The sequence below is a fragment of the Zychaea mexicana genome (assembly GCF_025766255.1).
Source record: "Zychaea mexicana strain RSA 1403 chromosome Unknown BDB00scaffold_83, whole genome shotgun sequence".
Taxonomy (NCBI): Eukaryota; Fungi; Mucoromycota; class Mucoromycetes; order Mucorales; family Lichtheimiaceae; genus Zychaea; species Zychaea mexicana.
Window position 1 is genome coordinate 97,255 of NW_026516746.1, and position 15,748 is coordinate 113,002.

The following is a 15,748-nucleotide window of genomic DNA, read 5'->3' on the forward strand; positions in this document are numbered from 1 at the left end:
ATGCTATTGGTGAGCAAACCCGTATTACCGGTTTGAATCCACACACACCAACATGAGAGAGGGTGCGGAAAAGCGCGAATCGAATAACGAGCATTGATTGGCCAATGACAGGCTGCCTGCAAACCGAACTTCCAACTTTGAGCCCTTTTGCGACCCTCTTCCAACTTTCTGCTAACACACACACACACACGATGACCAGTGCATCATCGACGCGGCTTTTGACCGCATTGCTACTAGTTTCTCTCGCCATCTTTGCACAAGTATCCGATGCTCTGTATTTCTACCTCGAAGGAACAGAAAAGAAATGCTTTCTCGAAGAATTGCCAAAGGAAACCATGGTCACTGGTAAAGGGCGACGCATACATATATCACGTTTTTATTTTTCGAAAATGGAATTCATGAATTAGCCCTCATGTCTTTTTTTTTCTCCAGGAACATACAAAGCCGAACAGTTTTCTGCTGTTCAGAACCAATGGATTGTGAATCCCGACGTGCGCATCCAAATCACTGTTGAGGTGAGTTATCTACCTACACCCGAAACACCTGTGATGGAATGGAAGAAAGGGAAAAAGATGTAGAAACGAAAGATAAGGAACCGGCTCACGCGTTTCCTTTACTACTGTAGGAACTTCCCCAAGAACACGTTGTAGTGGAAAGACAAAATGCAGCTTCGGATCGCTTCACATTTACTTCGGCTGATTCGGGTGATCACTCGATTTGTTTGTCGGTCGTGAGCAGCTCGTGGTTCGATTCAACCAAGACTGTAAGACAATTTAACCCCTTAGTTTTGTTTTTTTCTTCTGACATGTTAACAATATGGAAAAAAACTCACATTTATAATGGCTTTTTTTGGGTATATAGCGTATGACATTTGATATGGACTTTGATGATCCCTCTAGCGACCACCATGATCACAAGGAAACATTGGGTGGTACGTTGACAATGATCATGGGTAGCAATTAGAATAATGGTTGAAATGGGTACTCACGGTATTGTATATGTAGCCATGGCAATGCGTATTCACGAATTGAATCAACGCGTTCAAGATATCCGCAGAGAGCAAGCTTTCCAAAGAGTAAGTAGTGGTGATATAGGGGGAAAAGAAGAAGAAGAAGGGAATGACAAAGAGCTAATTCAACGCTTCTGCTACTTTCAGGAACGGGAAGCCGAATACCGTGATCAATCCGAACTGACTAACTCGCGTGTAGTTTGGTGGACGATCATGCAAATTGTAGTATTAGGTGCTATTTGTGTGTGGCAGATGCGTCACTACAAGAGCTTCTTTGTAGCCAAGAAGCTCGTTTAAAAAAGTTGATAATAGTAATAACAAGGACATCGTTTACATATTCTTTTTTCCATATCATCTACGATGTGCATTGTGTTGATGTGTTTAACCTTGAAAATGACAGGACTCACTCCACTGATTAGATAGCGTCACTTATGTTGACCGCCGTAATTTCCAACAAGGTTTCTTCTAGCGACCCAATACCCTTTGAGCCGTCTTGATTGAATGTCTTCCCACAGACACTGTGCTCAACGAGAGCTTAAAAAACACCAACGTACCTTGAGAAAGCAGAATCATCCGGTCGGGATTGACCAATGGAGGCTGACGATGAAATTAAGCTCGCTTGAATTTAAAGCAGCTCCCGCAGCAGCTGCGCCTGTCTTCATTTTCTTATCTGTTTTGCTTTATGGATGTTCTAACAAGCACTCAACTTGCAAAACTCATTAAGCAAATAACGGAAACAGGAGAATGGAATCTTGACCAAGACGATTTAAAGGTACTCGGTTCAACTTCGCTGTGGTAATTTTTTGCTCACTGCTTCGAAAATGGGAACGATCTATTTAGTCGATCAAGAACATTTGCAAACGATCCGATGCCAACGTTGATTTTACCTTTGAGCATTGGTTTGCACAAATAAAGAAAGAACATGCTCAAGTAAGCAAATATGAAATTTGTGCATTTAGCTATTGTACATACAGCTGTAGTAGCAGTAGTAGCAGTAGAGTTACTACAGCAACATGTTAACCTGTCGATACACACTTAGATTCGATATTCGTGCGTGCAACTGGCAGAACAACTATTTCAACGCTCGCACCGCTTTCGCACACTTCTTGCCGACGAATTCCCACAATTTATTGCACTTACTGTTGGGGTTCGACAAAAGAAACTACCGCCACCAGCCAGCGTGGCTACGAAATTGAAACAATATTCATTGGCATTGATCAAAGCATGGCACGACAAATTTGCCAACAAGTATCGCCCCATTGCGATTGCTTACGATTATCTTCAACATAACGGAGTACTAGCAGCGGATCAGCCATCCCTCAATTCGATCCATTCACAAAATGAAGACAGAGCCAATAGACTGGTATGCCCCAGTGGGTCATGTTATGCATATCATGCAATTTGTGATTGTTATGCCAGATGTTGACAACATATCTGCTTTTGAAAAAAAGGCCCGAATGCAGCCAGTGTATGAACGACGATTAGAGCAAATTGCGAGCGAATCTGAAGAGCAACTTCCCATTATCTATGAGAACCTACAGCAAATGGTATAATATTAATGATGTTGAGCTTGGTTTGAGATAAGAGTATGTACTCACATCATACAAATCTTTGCCCAAACGTAGGAAGGTTGTTTTGAGATATTGATACCTAAATACGACGATGCTTCAGGCATCGATTTTGATGCTTTGATGAAAGGAGATATAGAATCTTCGAAAGTCGAGGCGCAAGATCACAATACCTATAAAGAGGTATGTACAATTTGACACTTGTAACTCTGATGTATCTGTCGGTTCAAATATAATTGCTAAAAAAAGCGCTATGCAATGTTGTTAAACAGGAAATCAGATCGCATGGTCTGGCATCTAATCGGTACAAATTGGAGATAGTCATGTCCGAGAACCCTGTGGCCGACGAGGTACACGAGTCCAATGAAAATCAAGTTATATTTGAACAACTGCGTGAAAGCTATAAAGTGGCTCGCGATAAACATGCCAAAGAGCTGAACGGATGGATCAATAGTCTTGGGCGTATGGATTTACAGGTACCATACAAGAAGAGAAACTTTGAGTCGATAGAATGAAGGAAAGGGAGGTATTGTCGTATACATTGGAGTAACATCTATATAACTTTTAGAATAGCGAAGGGCGGAGGACTCTTTTGAAGAAATTGCTGGATGTCAAGGCAGAAATGACTGAAACTATACGGAAAGCCGAGCTTCTCGGTATACGGCTACCTGCAGATGACAACGCTGAAGAGTCGGAAGACGAGGACGAGTACCTGGATGAACTTTTTGAAGAAGTGGAATTACCTTCATCTTCTTCTAGGGCAAAAAAGAATGAGAAAAATCCTAGGTTGCCACCTGCTCAGCGGATTTTCCCACTTGCTTTTGAACCAGGGATGGAAGAAGATGTCACCTATAATAGGGCACACGTATTCCCAGAAGTGAAATCATCAACCATATCTGGCCAAGAACGAGAAGCAGCATTGGAAGACAATGATAATATTGACAGGTAATGTGGACATGAATGGATGGTATATTCTGTAACCAACTCCAAAATAAAGGTCAAGTAAAGGAAAAGGAAAAGCAACGACGAAACCGAACCAAGAAGGTAGGAAATATAGCGTCAATAATGCTACTCTCTGGTAGAACGTTTTTCCCAAAGTGAATCTGACTAAATAATTTATTTCTCTAGAACTTCTGAAACAAGCACCTGTTGTTGAGGTACATATGGTTGAGAGATAAAAGAGAGCTTTTGGACGGTCGTATATACTTGCTAAACTTTGGTTAACCCTGTAGTGGGGTGACGATCTGTTTTATTGGGACAAAAACGAAGTGCAATTTAACACCAGTGGCATTGGTAAACAGAAGGGAAAAAACGTACAAACAGGTTTAGCAATACGTCTAACAAAGGTGTACATAGAGCGATCCCATCGATTTATGGGAGTCGGCGAGGGCTCCAACGAGATGCCAGAGCATTTACTGGAACAGTTACGCAAACGCACTATTTACTATAAACCTCAAGTACCTCAAAACCTAAAGGTCAGCGAGAAAACAAGAAGACAAGCAAACACGCATATTACATGACTTGTTGTTTTGAAGCTGCTTTTTTCGTTAACTTCCTTGTTTAGGCTTGTAGAGCACCCCTGCGTAGTGGAAACCTTTGCCCTAGACGTGATCTTGTAACGTGCCCGTTCCATGGAAAGATTATTCCACGAGACGAGATTGGAAGACCGGTGAAGCCACAAGACAGACCATCCACATCATCTTCAGCTGCCACAACTAATACTGGTACTACAGCAGCAACCATCCAACAGCAGCCAGCAAGCCATAGTGACTCGACCGACGATCTTTGGCAGGATATTGAAAGGGACGTAATGCGACAGGTGGATCAGCCCTTGATTGAGCCTAGCAAAGGAAAGCGGAAGCGAAAGAAACCGCAGTCTAATTTGGCTGATGTTCGCAAAAAGAAGGAAACCAGCTTTACACGGCTTCAAAAGAGAGTGGATGCGCCACAAACGCGTCGAATGGTGGAGGAAGCACAGGATTATGAAAGGTCCATCAAAGCTAGAGACAAGAAAATGAATTTGTGGTAGTTTCTTTGTTTATAATTAGTCTTGTAAATTTGTTAATATAATAATAAACCGTTACCGTCATCTTAAAAAATCATTGTTATCATTCTTCATGCATATTTTAAACGAGACGCAGCCCAAGCTCGCAACAAAATGCGCTCGGTCCAGGGCAAGCATGCACATGTATGCTATGCAGTCAAACTTTCTAGAGCATAACTTTTAATTGTTAGGATGTGCTACCAAGGGTCATACCCCATGGAAAAGGAAGGTTTTGAGATTTTTTACATAATGGTACACGCCTTGTGATATGTCTGATGGACATCTATTGCCCAAGAACGATATCAATAGGAGTTTCGATGCGAACGAACAAACAACAGCGTACGGTATACATTTCAATCCATATTAAAATAACCGAGCAGAGCTTGTCTCACTCCCTCATCCGCTTTCACTTTTCCTTTCTAATTCTTATTGTATATCCACTAAAGCATCCATGATACACTTTCATGGCTTTCAATCAGCCATACTGGCATTGGCTTTGCTTTTGGGACAACAGGCCAATGCAGCAGTACGGCGCTTTGAGCTTGACATTACAGCGGACTTTGCAAATCCAGACTGTCACCAGGCACCATATCCAGCCCTTCGCGTCAACGGCCAATTCCCCGCACCTACGCTTCGCGTTGTCAAGGGTGACGATGTAGAGGTTGTTGTGCACAACTCTGCTTATGCCTTGAATGTTTCCACAACAGTCCATTTCCACGGAATTCGGCAGTACGGCACCGTCGAGTCGGATGGCGTGCCAGATGTCACACAAGCTGCTATTCCACCAGGCCAGTCGTTCACACATCGATTTCGAGTAATCGACCAGATTGGCACTTACTTTTATCACGCGCATCAAGGAATGCAAGACGATACGGTGCAAGGAGCCTTGATTGTACACGACGACGAACGTTCAATGCCACCAGAAGATCATGCAGATTGTGGGCTCGTCGAGGGACCTTACCTATATTACGGTGAACGAACTTTGCAGCTAAGCGAATGGTGGCATCAATCCTTTGTTGACCGTGAAGAATACTACATGAGCAAGCACTTTATCTATGACAAGGGAGCTGACAGTATCTTGCTGAACGGACGTACTGTGCACCAAGATAACCATAATAGCTCGTTAGAGATGAGCACAAAGAACGTTTGCCCTGGCTACTCAGCTATTAACGTCGAGCCCAACCAAACGTACCGTTTGCGTATCATTGGTGCACACACATTCCGCACGTTGGGTGTAGCGATTGAGCAGCATAATATGACCGTAATTGAAGCCGATGGCGAGCTCACCAAGCCCTACGAAGTCGACTGGCTTGAGATCGGACCTGGCCAGCGATTTTCGGTTTTGATCCACACTGGCGATATGAAAGCCGGCGACGAAAACGTATTCCCTATAGCCACAAGCTACCGCTGGCGCCATCGACCTTCAGGAGGTCACACCGAAAACGGATTTGCTTACTTGCGGTACACGAATAACCTCAAGCAGGAAGATGAAACTTTGTACAAGCCCGTCCTTCCTGGACGTAATGGAAAAGAGCTTGCCGAAAGCATGCATTATCCATCATACACACTTGCTGATGGACTCCCTGTGTTCCCGAACGAAAACATCTTGGACTGGTTCTGGCCTGAAATTGCTCCCTTGGATGACTCAACTGGCACCACCTTGTTGAATGCTCAAGCGGACCGTGTGATTAAACTGCGCTCAACGTCTGTTAAACGGCCCAACAACGAAACGCGATACCTGATGAATGACCGTGCTCCTATTTCTCGACAGCGACCTGTGCTCACCGATGTCTTGGAAAGACATATACATACAGACATGGTTGACAAGGAAAATGATGGATTTTCACTCGATCTTCATACGTTCCCGATCAAAATGGGCGAGGTTGTGGATATTGTATTGCAAAACACAAAGGCCGGTCGGAACTGTCTTATCCATCCATGGCATACACATGGTCACTCGCACTATATGATTGCTTCAGGTCCTGGGGAGTATGTACATGAGACGCATGCTGATGTGCGGAACTACCCAACCCCATTGTTCAGAGATGTGTCCATGGTGTATCCCACAGATACTGAAGAAAGTGGTGGCTGTGGCTGGTCCAAGATTCGAATTTATGCTGTATGTGTATATGATTAGAGTTGAACAAGAGAGAGAGGATGGTTACTGACGGTAGCATGATTTATAGGACAATCCGGGTGTTTGGGCATTACACTGCCATATTACGAGCCACATGATGCAGGGAAAGTTTGCTGTTCTCGAAGAGTCACCAGAGCTCATTGAAAAGTATCGACTGTACCGAGCTGATTATGTTACCCACCAGCAACAATAACAGTCGTTTTCTTGCTCCCGCAGACGTTGTATCTTGTTCTTTTCTACTCTTTCTGCTTAGTATGGTAGTAATAGATATATATGATAATATCAATAATAATAATGAAAATGAAAATATAGTAAGCAGCAGTACTATTAGAGTCATCTAATTCTTACGTAAATCACCACGCTTGTAAATTGATGCAGCAGCAATGGGCCGCATATTAAAAAAATTAGTTGCCAAGACAGTTTTAGCTGTTGGTGTAGCCACATCACGAAGAAGCCTCGATCCCAAATGAGTATAAAGACGGTAAAGTAAGTTGAGCTGGCTGAACTATAGCTACGCACATCGCTCAGATTGTGTGCAAGGACTGAACAGGACAAATGTATTGTGCAAAAGGCTGATCGAAAGCAGGGGCAATTGGCCTTGTTAATATCCAGGATGGTCCAAGTCAAATATCCGTCTGTCATCACTTTAGCACCCGCGCATGAAATGAGCTGACTTAGCCACCTGATTTTTTGATGCGATGACTGTCAATGCATGCGATTCCCAAGATTTTGAATATCTGAGCACCGAATGTGTAACCTGATAAGCTTTCCTTTTTTCCCAGGAACGAACATATATCCTAAAGGCGCGTATATAGCATGTCGATCGATTTGAGTAAGAATTAGTTTTGGTTTTTCTCTCAGGGCATTTTGAATCTCGGTAGCAAATGATACTCATTGTTTTAACGATACTTAAATTATAGGCAAGCCGAGATATCCCCAATCGACTTACTGGGGCCGTGTGCGTCATTTCGTCGATGTCACTGACGTTCGGTAATTACAAAAGCATTGACACCAACATTAGGTTTCTCGGTTTATACAATTATGTTATATAAAGCCACTGACCTTTCTTTTCTCTTTGTGTATTATTTCATAGCACACTGTTTGTTTCCAAGCAACAGCTTGAGGTTGCTAAGGATTTGCTTGGTCAGTATAAGCAAAACCCTAGCATGCAGGTCGATCCCGAACGGTTGTGGAAAGCAAAGAAAGGTGTTGTGTCGTCTCTTATCTCTCAAAAAGGATATACATTATCGGAAGAAGAAGATCTTTGAAGAGTCTAACTCAAAAGTGATGCTCTAGTGGTTGATTCAACCCTTCATCCCGATACTGGCGAGCCAATTTTGCTTCCTTTCCGCATGTCTTGTTTTGTCCCAACGAACATGGTTCTCGTTCTTGGTATGCTTACGCCCAACCCTACGGTAAGCTGACGTTATATCTCTATTTAAAAGCGCATATATGACCCTTAGGGTCAAATGAAAGAAGAAATGGGCTAATCGATTGTTCCTTCCTGGTCATTAATATATAGATCAAGACTACCATCTTCTGGCAATGGGCTAACCAGAGTGTCAACGTTGCTTTCAACTCTGCCAATGCCAACAAGTCGACGCCCATGAACTGGAGCGAAACAGCTGGTAATATTAATCTAATTACATCAAAGCTGCTGAAAGAGGGGAAGGAGTTCTGATTTGGATCGACGGAATGCTACTATATTAGTTGCCTATGTATCTGCTGTGACAACATCCTGTGCAATCGCTGTTGGTTTGAACCAAGCTGTGCCACGATTGAATATTGCGGCATCCACCAAACGTATGCTCATGAAGTTGGTTCCTTTCACCGCCGTCGCAGCTGCAGGAACTGTCAATGTGTTTTTGATGCGCGGCAAAGAAATCACGTTAGTTGGATGGATTTCTGTTTATGAAGTGCTCTTATTGGGATGATCTTATTTTGCAATTTGAGAGACAAACTGACAGACAACTACTCAAATGTGGGTAACATAGTCAAGGTATCGATGTATACGATGAAAACGATGAGTGCGTGGGCAAATCAAAGAAAGCAGGTCTTGCCGCTGTTTCTCAGGTAACAAAACGAAGAAGGGGATAGTGAATTCATGAGTTTGTAAAATATATTTGTGGATACTAACTAACACCATCCGATACACAAAATGCAAAACATATAGGTTGCTTTGTCGCGTATCTTGACAAACGCCCCTACATTGGTTGTCCCACCCTTGATCATGGATCACTTGGCCCAGAAGCCATTCTTCCAGACTAACCCCAAGGCCTTGCTTCCTCTCAACGTTGGTGAGTACCATACAACAGAAATCAGTACATATCCGCGCAGAAGGGCGTACATGTACTCACTATAAAATGTCTTTACACGATAGGTTTGATTGCATTGAGTATGTTCACCTCTTTGCCTCTGGCCATCGCCACCTTCCCACAGATCTCGTCCCTTGATACTTCTTCCATGGAAAAGGAATTCCAGAACTTGAAAGATGATAATGGAAAGCCTATTAGTCGCCTTTACTACAACAAGGGTTTATAGAGATAAAATACATAAGTGCTGCGAGGAGGGGACTCTTTAATCATATAGAAAGTTTGCAATTTAGAAACAATACAAAGATCTTTTTTTTTTCTCTCTTGTATCACATGATGTTATTTTCTTTGCTAGTTTGCTAAAGCAATAAGGTTTGTCGTCGCCACCGAGTCAAGCAGCTTATTCAAGCTCCTCTCAATCTCTCATTTGCTGCTATTGAATCCGAGGAGGATACAAATACAAGAAGAATAAGACCGCCTGTTGTGGGTTTCTCATTAACCCCATTCCTTTTTATTCCATCATGTTGGCCGACGAGACAAAAAAGACCGAGGTCTGGGACACAAAGACTCAAGCATTCCATGGTGGCCAAGAACACCGTTTCCTTGACAACTTTGTCGAAGACTTCAGCGTGACGACCAACTATCTAGGTACTCCCCGCAAAGCTCTCGACGCTGCCCGGGAAGCTGTAAGTTTTTTTCAAAATTAACTTTACGCAGAGAGAAAGAGAGACAAACACCATTCCACTCTTGACACACATACACAGGAACACTAATCCCTTTTAAGAACAGATCAGCGAAGTGCATCACTACCCGGCTGCAAACCAAGAGCCTGCCAAAACCTCGCTTGCACAATTCCTCTGGCCATCCAACTACAGTGAGCATCACGGTCGTCTTTTGTTGGGTAACGGCGCTTCGGAATTAATCGACTTGGTTGTACGCAAGACTTTGTTGACATGTGTTTCTCGCGGTGTCACAAAGCCCAAGTGGAAGGGAGGTCCGTGGAACGTTCAGGTTAGTTACTGCACAAAGTGACAGAGAAAAGCGAAGCAAAAGGGTTAGGACTGATCCGGGTTCATGGGTTCCATATAGTACCGTGAATACCAACGGAGTGCCGAGAACAACGAGTTCGAAATCATGGATCCAACATACAAGGAGCCTGTCGACTTGCTTTGCGTTGTCAATCCATGCAACCCCACTGGTGACTACTTTGACGTCGAAAGCTTGAAGGCATTTATCAAGGCCAATGTTGTTTCTGGCGGTACCGTTCTTGTTGGTAAGGAATATGCATTTTTTGATATGATCTATTGGACGGGAGAAAAGGAGACTTGAAGTAGCTTGGGGAATCAACAACTATCCAATGATGGACGACTCACTTTCTAAGATATGTGACAAAACAGACGAATCCATGCAACCATGGCACTCGAGCGATTTCCGCTCTGATTCGCTTACTTCGGCCCATGCTTTTGTCAAGGAAATGTGGGAGCATGATCAAATTGGTGTGCACGTTATCCATTCATGGACCAAGATCTGGTCCTGCACTGGCCTGCGCGTCGGATCCGTGATCACTCCTACTGCTAGCCACTGTGAAGCTCTGCGCAAGATCCAAGTCCCGTGGTCTGTCAATGGCCCTGCCCTCAAGTTTGTTGAAGCCGTCGTTCTTGATGATGATTACATGAAGGAAACTTGGGAAAACACGACACGCTTGCGCGCTTATCTGATCGACCAACTCACTGGTTTAAACGACAAGTGGGTGTACCACGGCAAGCCATTCCTGAGCTGGGTCTGGGTGGATATGCTCTCTGAGGAGGTTGCGTCCAAGGCTATTGATTTGGCTCGTCAAGCTGGTGTGCCTGTACGAAGTGGCAAGCCCGGTTATTCATGCCCAACGTTTGTACGGGTTGCTGTTCGCAAGGAACCAGAAATCGCACGTTTGATTAACGCCTGGAAATCCCTCTAGAAAAACCAGCGGTCAAAAGTATTATTAGATTAGTGTGATTTCTTTCTCACTATCGCTTCTTTCTCAAAAGCGTTTACTTATTTCGTGTATGTACTGTAATTTTTTAAGTGTAGAAAAGCAAGACAAAATAGCTGATACCATTTATTGTAAAGTCAATCAAATTCTGAAATAGAATACTGTAATGTAGCTGCTTGTGATACAAACGAATTGATGGATAATCATTTTTTGCTAAGACTGTCGATAATGATGTCCATACAGTATCAGCTCCTATTCTGCCATGCTCAACCCGCTGTTGACGCGTGCACACAGCCACCCGTTGAGCATAAGGATCACCGAACTACGATGGACGACTTCGGATGCAGTAGCAAGGATGCTTTGAAGGCAATAATTGATACTCAAAAACTCGGAAATGGATCCGAGCAGCAAGATCGAAAAGCTGCTTACGTCAACAAAATAAAATTAGTATCTAATCAATTGGGTTCTATGATATTGGATCTATTTATCATTGGTCGTCTTTTCTCCCTCTTCCTCAGTCAACGTTTTGATGAGTTGCTGCTCTTTCTCGGACGTCGTGGTGAACATCACATGGAAGGTAAGCATAAAATGTTGAGTTTACAAAATTAGGACAAACGTTAATACTAACGTGAGGCTTATGGCCCACGACCCACATCGGTGTATACACGCATACTCATGCAGATAGAGGGTTGTACAAGATACTTTCTGGAACGAACTTGACACTACTAAAAAGCTTAATACACTTCACATTCACAGCAGTGGCACAACCTTCTAGTAATGTGTATCGGATAATCGTGTAATGCTTAAGTGTCATAGGTGGAATAGATGCTTTGGCGTTTCGTATATGTAGTAATAATCGCCACAATACTGTGTTTTGCGCTTTAAAGGTATAAAAACTGACAGGGCTCGATCCAATTCTTGTTGAGTGGCGTAATTTTCAGATCTTGAGTACGTCGCGCCAATTAATTAGAACCAATAAAAAGAACAAGAGGAGAAGCTGTAGCAACATGCGCTAGTCACGAAGCAAATAACGGCAACGTTGGTGTGTTTATATGTAAATGTAGACACCCAACCTTCTTCCCTTATATACTTAATTCATATGTAGCATGAGAAACAAGCTGATGATGATCTCACGACTGAGTAAGCAACTGTCGGTTTTAAAAAAAAAATCTTTCGGGTGGCGCAACAACCAAGTTCAAGTTGGGGCTCACGTGAAAATGCTCAAGAGCCGGATCAATCGGCTGCTGGATTCAACTTTTTGATTCTTTACCTTTTATTCTCTTTCTTTTCTTTCTTGCTGTTTGGTACATCCAACAATAGCACATACCCATGAACAACAACAACGCTACCACTGCTACGAGATTACTCAGCACATCCACACGCACAACGAGCTCACCCTCCTCATCTCCGGCTCGATTAGCACCATATCAGCACCCGCCTTCTCGCTCTCCTATAATGCACAATCATCACCGACCAACAGCTGCCGCGACAAGTACGTGGCAGCAACTTGTTGTCCAAGCAGGCTCGGCTGCAGGAAGTACTGCGGCGGTCGTCAGTGAAGAATCCATGAAATGTCTCAAGTACTGCCTGAGCTGGCTACGGTACGCGATACAACATATCGAACAACAAATGACACTAGTACGAAACTATCTTGTGTCACTAGCAGCAGCTTCATCATCAGCACCATCAAACAATACCCCAGTACCTCATCAACAACAGCCAACAACCAGTAACAGTAGCCCCCTTTCTTCTGTCAAAAAAGATATCGTGGAAACTGTTCGTAAGGTGGTCGAAGTAATCAGCAGATATGCAAGCACATCACTCCCGCAGCACTCCAAAGTTGCTGTGCGAGGTTTCATTTTAGATTTGCCAAATCGTTGGGTAAGTCATTAAAAATGTTCACTATCGTACAAAAGCAGATACACGAATTTTAATTATTATGGTTTGTCATATTCATATGGTGCACGTAGGATATCCAGTCATCACCAGCAGCGTCGCCACTACTGACACCGAAGGAAGGATTATCTCCTGTCCACGACGAAAATGCAATCAAGGTGCTAACTTTCGGGACCGAGTCGGTGGAAATGTTACAATCCATCTCGTCCATCTTTTCTGATACTGTGGATCGCGCTGAACTATGGCTGGAGCGATGGCGCAATGTACGAGAAATAGGCGATCAGGGAAAAGACAATAAAGATATCCAGTTACCACCCATTCGAACACTCGACATCAATAATGAATTCAACCAAACCCATTATGATCATCATCATCATAACAACTTCTAAAGAAAAAAGTCTATTCTTCATCATTATCGTTTTCTATTATCATTGCTTCTATTATTACGATTTGTATATATTCTATACCCTTCTCTACATATTATTGCTGTTGTGTGGCCTATCTATGGCATACAAACGATTAAAAACCATTTCTTTATCATTGGTCCCTTTCTTTTCTTTTCATCGTTATTGTTTCCTTCGCCTCATCTATTCAGAAATCCTTCTTGACCACTTCAGTCTCCTTAGGATCCGTAACCTTTCAGACCATGGGCTCTCCTTGGTCGTTGTCATCATGGTGTGCGTTGTTCTTTTCATTTTCGTGATCGTCTAGCACGTTTTCACGCTTTGCATAGTTTCTATAGACATGCTCGAGGTAAAAATCGACGGGCTGGCTATCGGCATCGAAGACTTGAAAACGGCGGTCCTCCCATGTTCCCGAGAAAATAATAAAGCCTCCAGCAGGACAAGTGATTTCATAGCCAGTAGGATCTACACGGTTCGTAGTTGTTTTAATGTGAGAGACCTAAAAAAATGAACAATCCATGAGCGTCCTATACATTACTTTCACGGCAACTTGATGGTCAATAACAATAAGCTTACCCAAAACTTCACTTCATAGTCGCGCCTTGGTTCCTTGGAGCAGTCTTTATTAGTATAGGCACAGCATGCATCCTCGCTGGCATAAAGTCGATCTCTTCTGAAACGGCTATCATACATTTACATATTATCCAATCATTATGGTAAGTTTCCACGATTATAACAGATCAAAAGACAGTGACAATAGATGGCGATATACTTACGAAAAGAGATCTCCTCCCTGACCTCCAGTTTGACGGATGTAAAGAGCAGAGCGGTCTTCCATTTTGTTATAGACACAATATCCAAAGGTGACACGTGTAAAAGTAAGCAGTAGAGCTATGACAGTGATAAGCAAAGGGGAAGTGGTAACAGATAAGAAACGCATAGTGGTAAAACGTGTGTGCTGAGTAATAACAAAGTATTAGTAGCAGTAGTAGTAGTATGGAAATGAGGGAAAGAGGAATGAGGTTATATATTCAATGCAATTTTTTTCCCTTCCTTTATACGTTTTTGTTTCTATGCACATTTCCATCAAAAACGGATTCTTCAGGTTTAAGGAAAAAACTGGTACGCTAGCATATTGGAATCATGAATAGATATGCGAGCGACGTGTAAAGAAGTTGATTGATAAAGCGATGTACACTTTTCGTTTTTTCCCTCCCTCTTTGTATTCGTGCATAATTGACAATTCCTATTCACCATTTTCAACCAATGGCGTACCTGATGTGTGGTTTTAGCGTGCAGCACCGACAAAGAGTACACTTTTCGAGGAGGAAGAGGAAGAAGGATTATCAAAAGTTCTATTATCATAATATGTATTACATTGCTGTAATAATGAATTCTATCAAAGGAATTATTTCTATCATAATTACTATAGCGGGAAGAGACAAAAGTTCTTATAATCCTAAGTTTCCTCATTGTTCTGTTGTTTGTCAACACCGTTATCCTTGGATTTGGATTTGTTTTCTCTGTTAGAAACAGTAATAGTGGCATTCTCCACGTCGTTGTTGCTGTTTTTGTCACCGGCATCAATAGTAGAAGCAGCAGTTCCGGAATCTTTGGCGTGCTTTTTTCGGTCGGCAACAGTGTCATCACCGATGGCCTCTTTTTTCTTAGCTTCTTGACCTTTTTTGACTCTACTTGTCTGCATTTTACGTGACTTGCGCAAATTGACGTAGCGGTAACCGATGTGGTTTTGGAGAGGAGCGCCATTGTCATAAAAGACGCTGAATCTAGGAGCCTTCATAGTACCGTGAAATATAACGAATCCTCCAGCAGGGCATTTGATCTCGACGCCATAATCCGAAAACTTTTCATTACTGTGGTGAGACTATATTAATAGAAAAGAACCGCAATTAATTAGATTGTGTTAATGATAGGAGATCTTGAGCCAAAAGAGAGGATGTGTAATGCATATTTGTGTTACAGGACGTTGGTATACTACTAAGCGCAACTTGCCCAGATATGAACTAACAAAACGAAAACTGCACTTACCCAAAAAGAAACAATAGAATTTTTATCTGGTTTATCACTACAATCGTAACTATCGTATGGACAGCATTCGTGCTCTCCAGGACGAATTTGTCTATGCTCAAACCGGCTAATACATGATGAGGGGAATGTTTATATACTTAGTATCTACTGTGATAATAGAGAGGCTGAATGATAACGATGGTAATAACGTACGCAAAATAATTGGATTTTGCACCCTGGCCGCTAATCTGGCGAACGTCGATGTCGCTGCCATCTTCCATTTTGTTGTAGACACAGTATGAGTCCGCGAAATTCGGCAGGGTAGCGAGTAGGATAGCAGCAATTCCGGCGACGTTTAGAGACGAAAAAAACAAAGAG

The 15,748-nt window shown here is 42.7% G+C and overlaps 9 protein-coding genes across 9 annotated transcripts; 7 read left to right on the forward strand and 2 right to left on the reverse strand.

Moving 5' to 3' along the window:
• Positions 1-191: 191 nt before the first annotated feature.
• Positions 192-1,306, forward strand: BDB00DRAFT_770186 (emp24/gp25L/p24 family/GOLD-domain-containing protein; the record flags this gene model as incomplete). Its single annotated transcript, XM_053119863.1, has 6 exons — positions 192-345; positions 433-515; positions 626-763; positions 862-931; positions 1,005-1,075; positions 1,157-1,306. 6 exons carry the CDS (start codon positions 192-194, stop codon positions 1,304-1,306), a joined length of 666 nt encoding a protein of 221 aa, XP_052975945.1.
• An 804-nt stretch (positions 1,307-2,110) lies between these two features.
• Positions 2,111-3,999, forward strand: BDB00DRAFT_602872 (uncharacterized protein). Its single transcript, XM_053117992.1, has 6 exons — positions 2,111-2,372; positions 2,461-2,556; positions 2,635-2,760; positions 2,850-3,053; positions 3,146-3,621; positions 3,706-3,999. Exons 2-5 carry the CDS (start codon positions 2,467-2,469, stop codon positions 3,524-3,526), a joined length of 801 nt encoding a protein of 266 aa, XP_052975946.1. The 5' UTR covers positions 2,111-2,372; positions 2,461-2,466; the 3' UTR covers positions 3,527-3,621; positions 3,706-3,999.
• Positions 4,000-5,135: 1,136 nt separating this feature from the next.
• BDB00DRAFT_742037 (Cupredoxin) lies at positions 5,136-6,882 on the forward strand (the record flags this gene model as incomplete). Its single annotated transcript, XM_053118473.1, has 2 exons — positions 5,136-6,740; positions 6,808-6,882. Coding segments are annotated over 2 exons (1,680 nt in total), but the record flags the coding sequence as incomplete, so codon positions are not given.
• Positions 6,883-7,574: 692 nt separating this feature from the next.
• On the forward strand, positions 7,575-9,299 carry BDB00DRAFT_884421 (Tricarboxylate/iron carrier; the record flags this gene model as incomplete). Its single annotated transcript, XM_053128326.1, has 7 exons — positions 7,575-7,590; positions 8,055-8,173; positions 8,281-8,386; positions 8,469-8,646; positions 8,753-8,831; positions 8,932-9,055; positions 9,139-9,299. 7 exons carry the CDS (start codon positions 7,575-7,577, stop codon positions 9,297-9,299), a joined length of 783 nt encoding a protein of 260 aa, XP_052975948.1.
• A 156-nt stretch (positions 9,300-9,455) lies between these two features.
• Positions 9,456-11,158, forward strand: BDB00DRAFT_603507 (pyridoxal phosphate-dependent transferase). Its single transcript, XM_053117994.1, has 4 exons — positions 9,456-9,756; positions 9,860-10,081; positions 10,160-10,343; positions 10,468-11,158. The coding sequence occupies exons 1-4, from the start codon at positions 9,592-9,594 to the stop codon at positions 11,025-11,027; spliced, it is 1,131 nt and encodes a 376-aa protein (XP_052975949.1). The 5' UTR covers positions 9,456-9,591; the 3' UTR covers positions 11,028-11,158.
• BDB00DRAFT_603406 (uncharacterized protein) lies at positions 11,133-11,995 on the forward strand. Its single transcript, XM_053117993.1, has 2 exons — positions 11,133-11,619; positions 11,724-11,995. The coding sequence occupies exons 1-2, from the start codon at positions 11,238-11,240 to the stop codon at positions 11,840-11,842; spliced, it is 501 nt and encodes a 166-aa protein (XP_052975950.1). The 5' UTR covers positions 11,133-11,237; the 3' UTR covers positions 11,843-11,995.
• Positions 11,996-12,671: 676 nt separating this feature from the next.
• BDB00DRAFT_770133 (uncharacterized protein) lies at positions 12,672-13,327 on the forward strand (the record flags this gene model as incomplete). The annotated part of the gene is made up of 2 exons (XM_053119860.1): positions 12,672-12,923; positions 13,013-13,327. The coding sequence occupies 2 exons, from the start codon at positions 12,672-12,674 to the stop codon at positions 13,325-13,327; spliced, it is 567 nt and encodes a 188-aa protein (XP_052975951.1).
• A 250-nt stretch (positions 13,328-13,577) lies between these two features.
• On the reverse strand, positions 13,578-14,180 carry BDB00DRAFT_790891 (uncharacterized protein; the record flags this gene model as incomplete). Its single annotated transcript, XM_053120997.1, has 3 exons — positions 13,578-13,841; positions 13,919-14,024; positions 14,119-14,180. 3 exons carry the CDS (start codon positions 14,178-14,180, stop codon positions 13,578-13,580), a joined length of 432 nt encoding a protein of 143 aa, XP_052975952.1.
• A 621-nt stretch (positions 14,181-14,801) lies between these two features.
• Positions 14,802-15,712, reverse strand: BDB00DRAFT_931799 (uncharacterized protein; the record flags this gene model as incomplete). The annotated part of the gene is made up of 3 exons (XM_053129052.1): positions 15,584-15,712; positions 15,392-15,497; positions 14,802-15,227 (listed from the first exon to the last, which is right to left on the reverse strand). Exons 1-3 carry the CDS (start codon positions 15,649-15,651, stop codon positions 14,802-14,804), a joined length of 600 nt encoding a protein of 199 aa, XP_052975953.1. The 5' UTR covers positions 15,652-15,712.
• Positions 15,713-15,748: the final 36 nt, after the last annotated feature.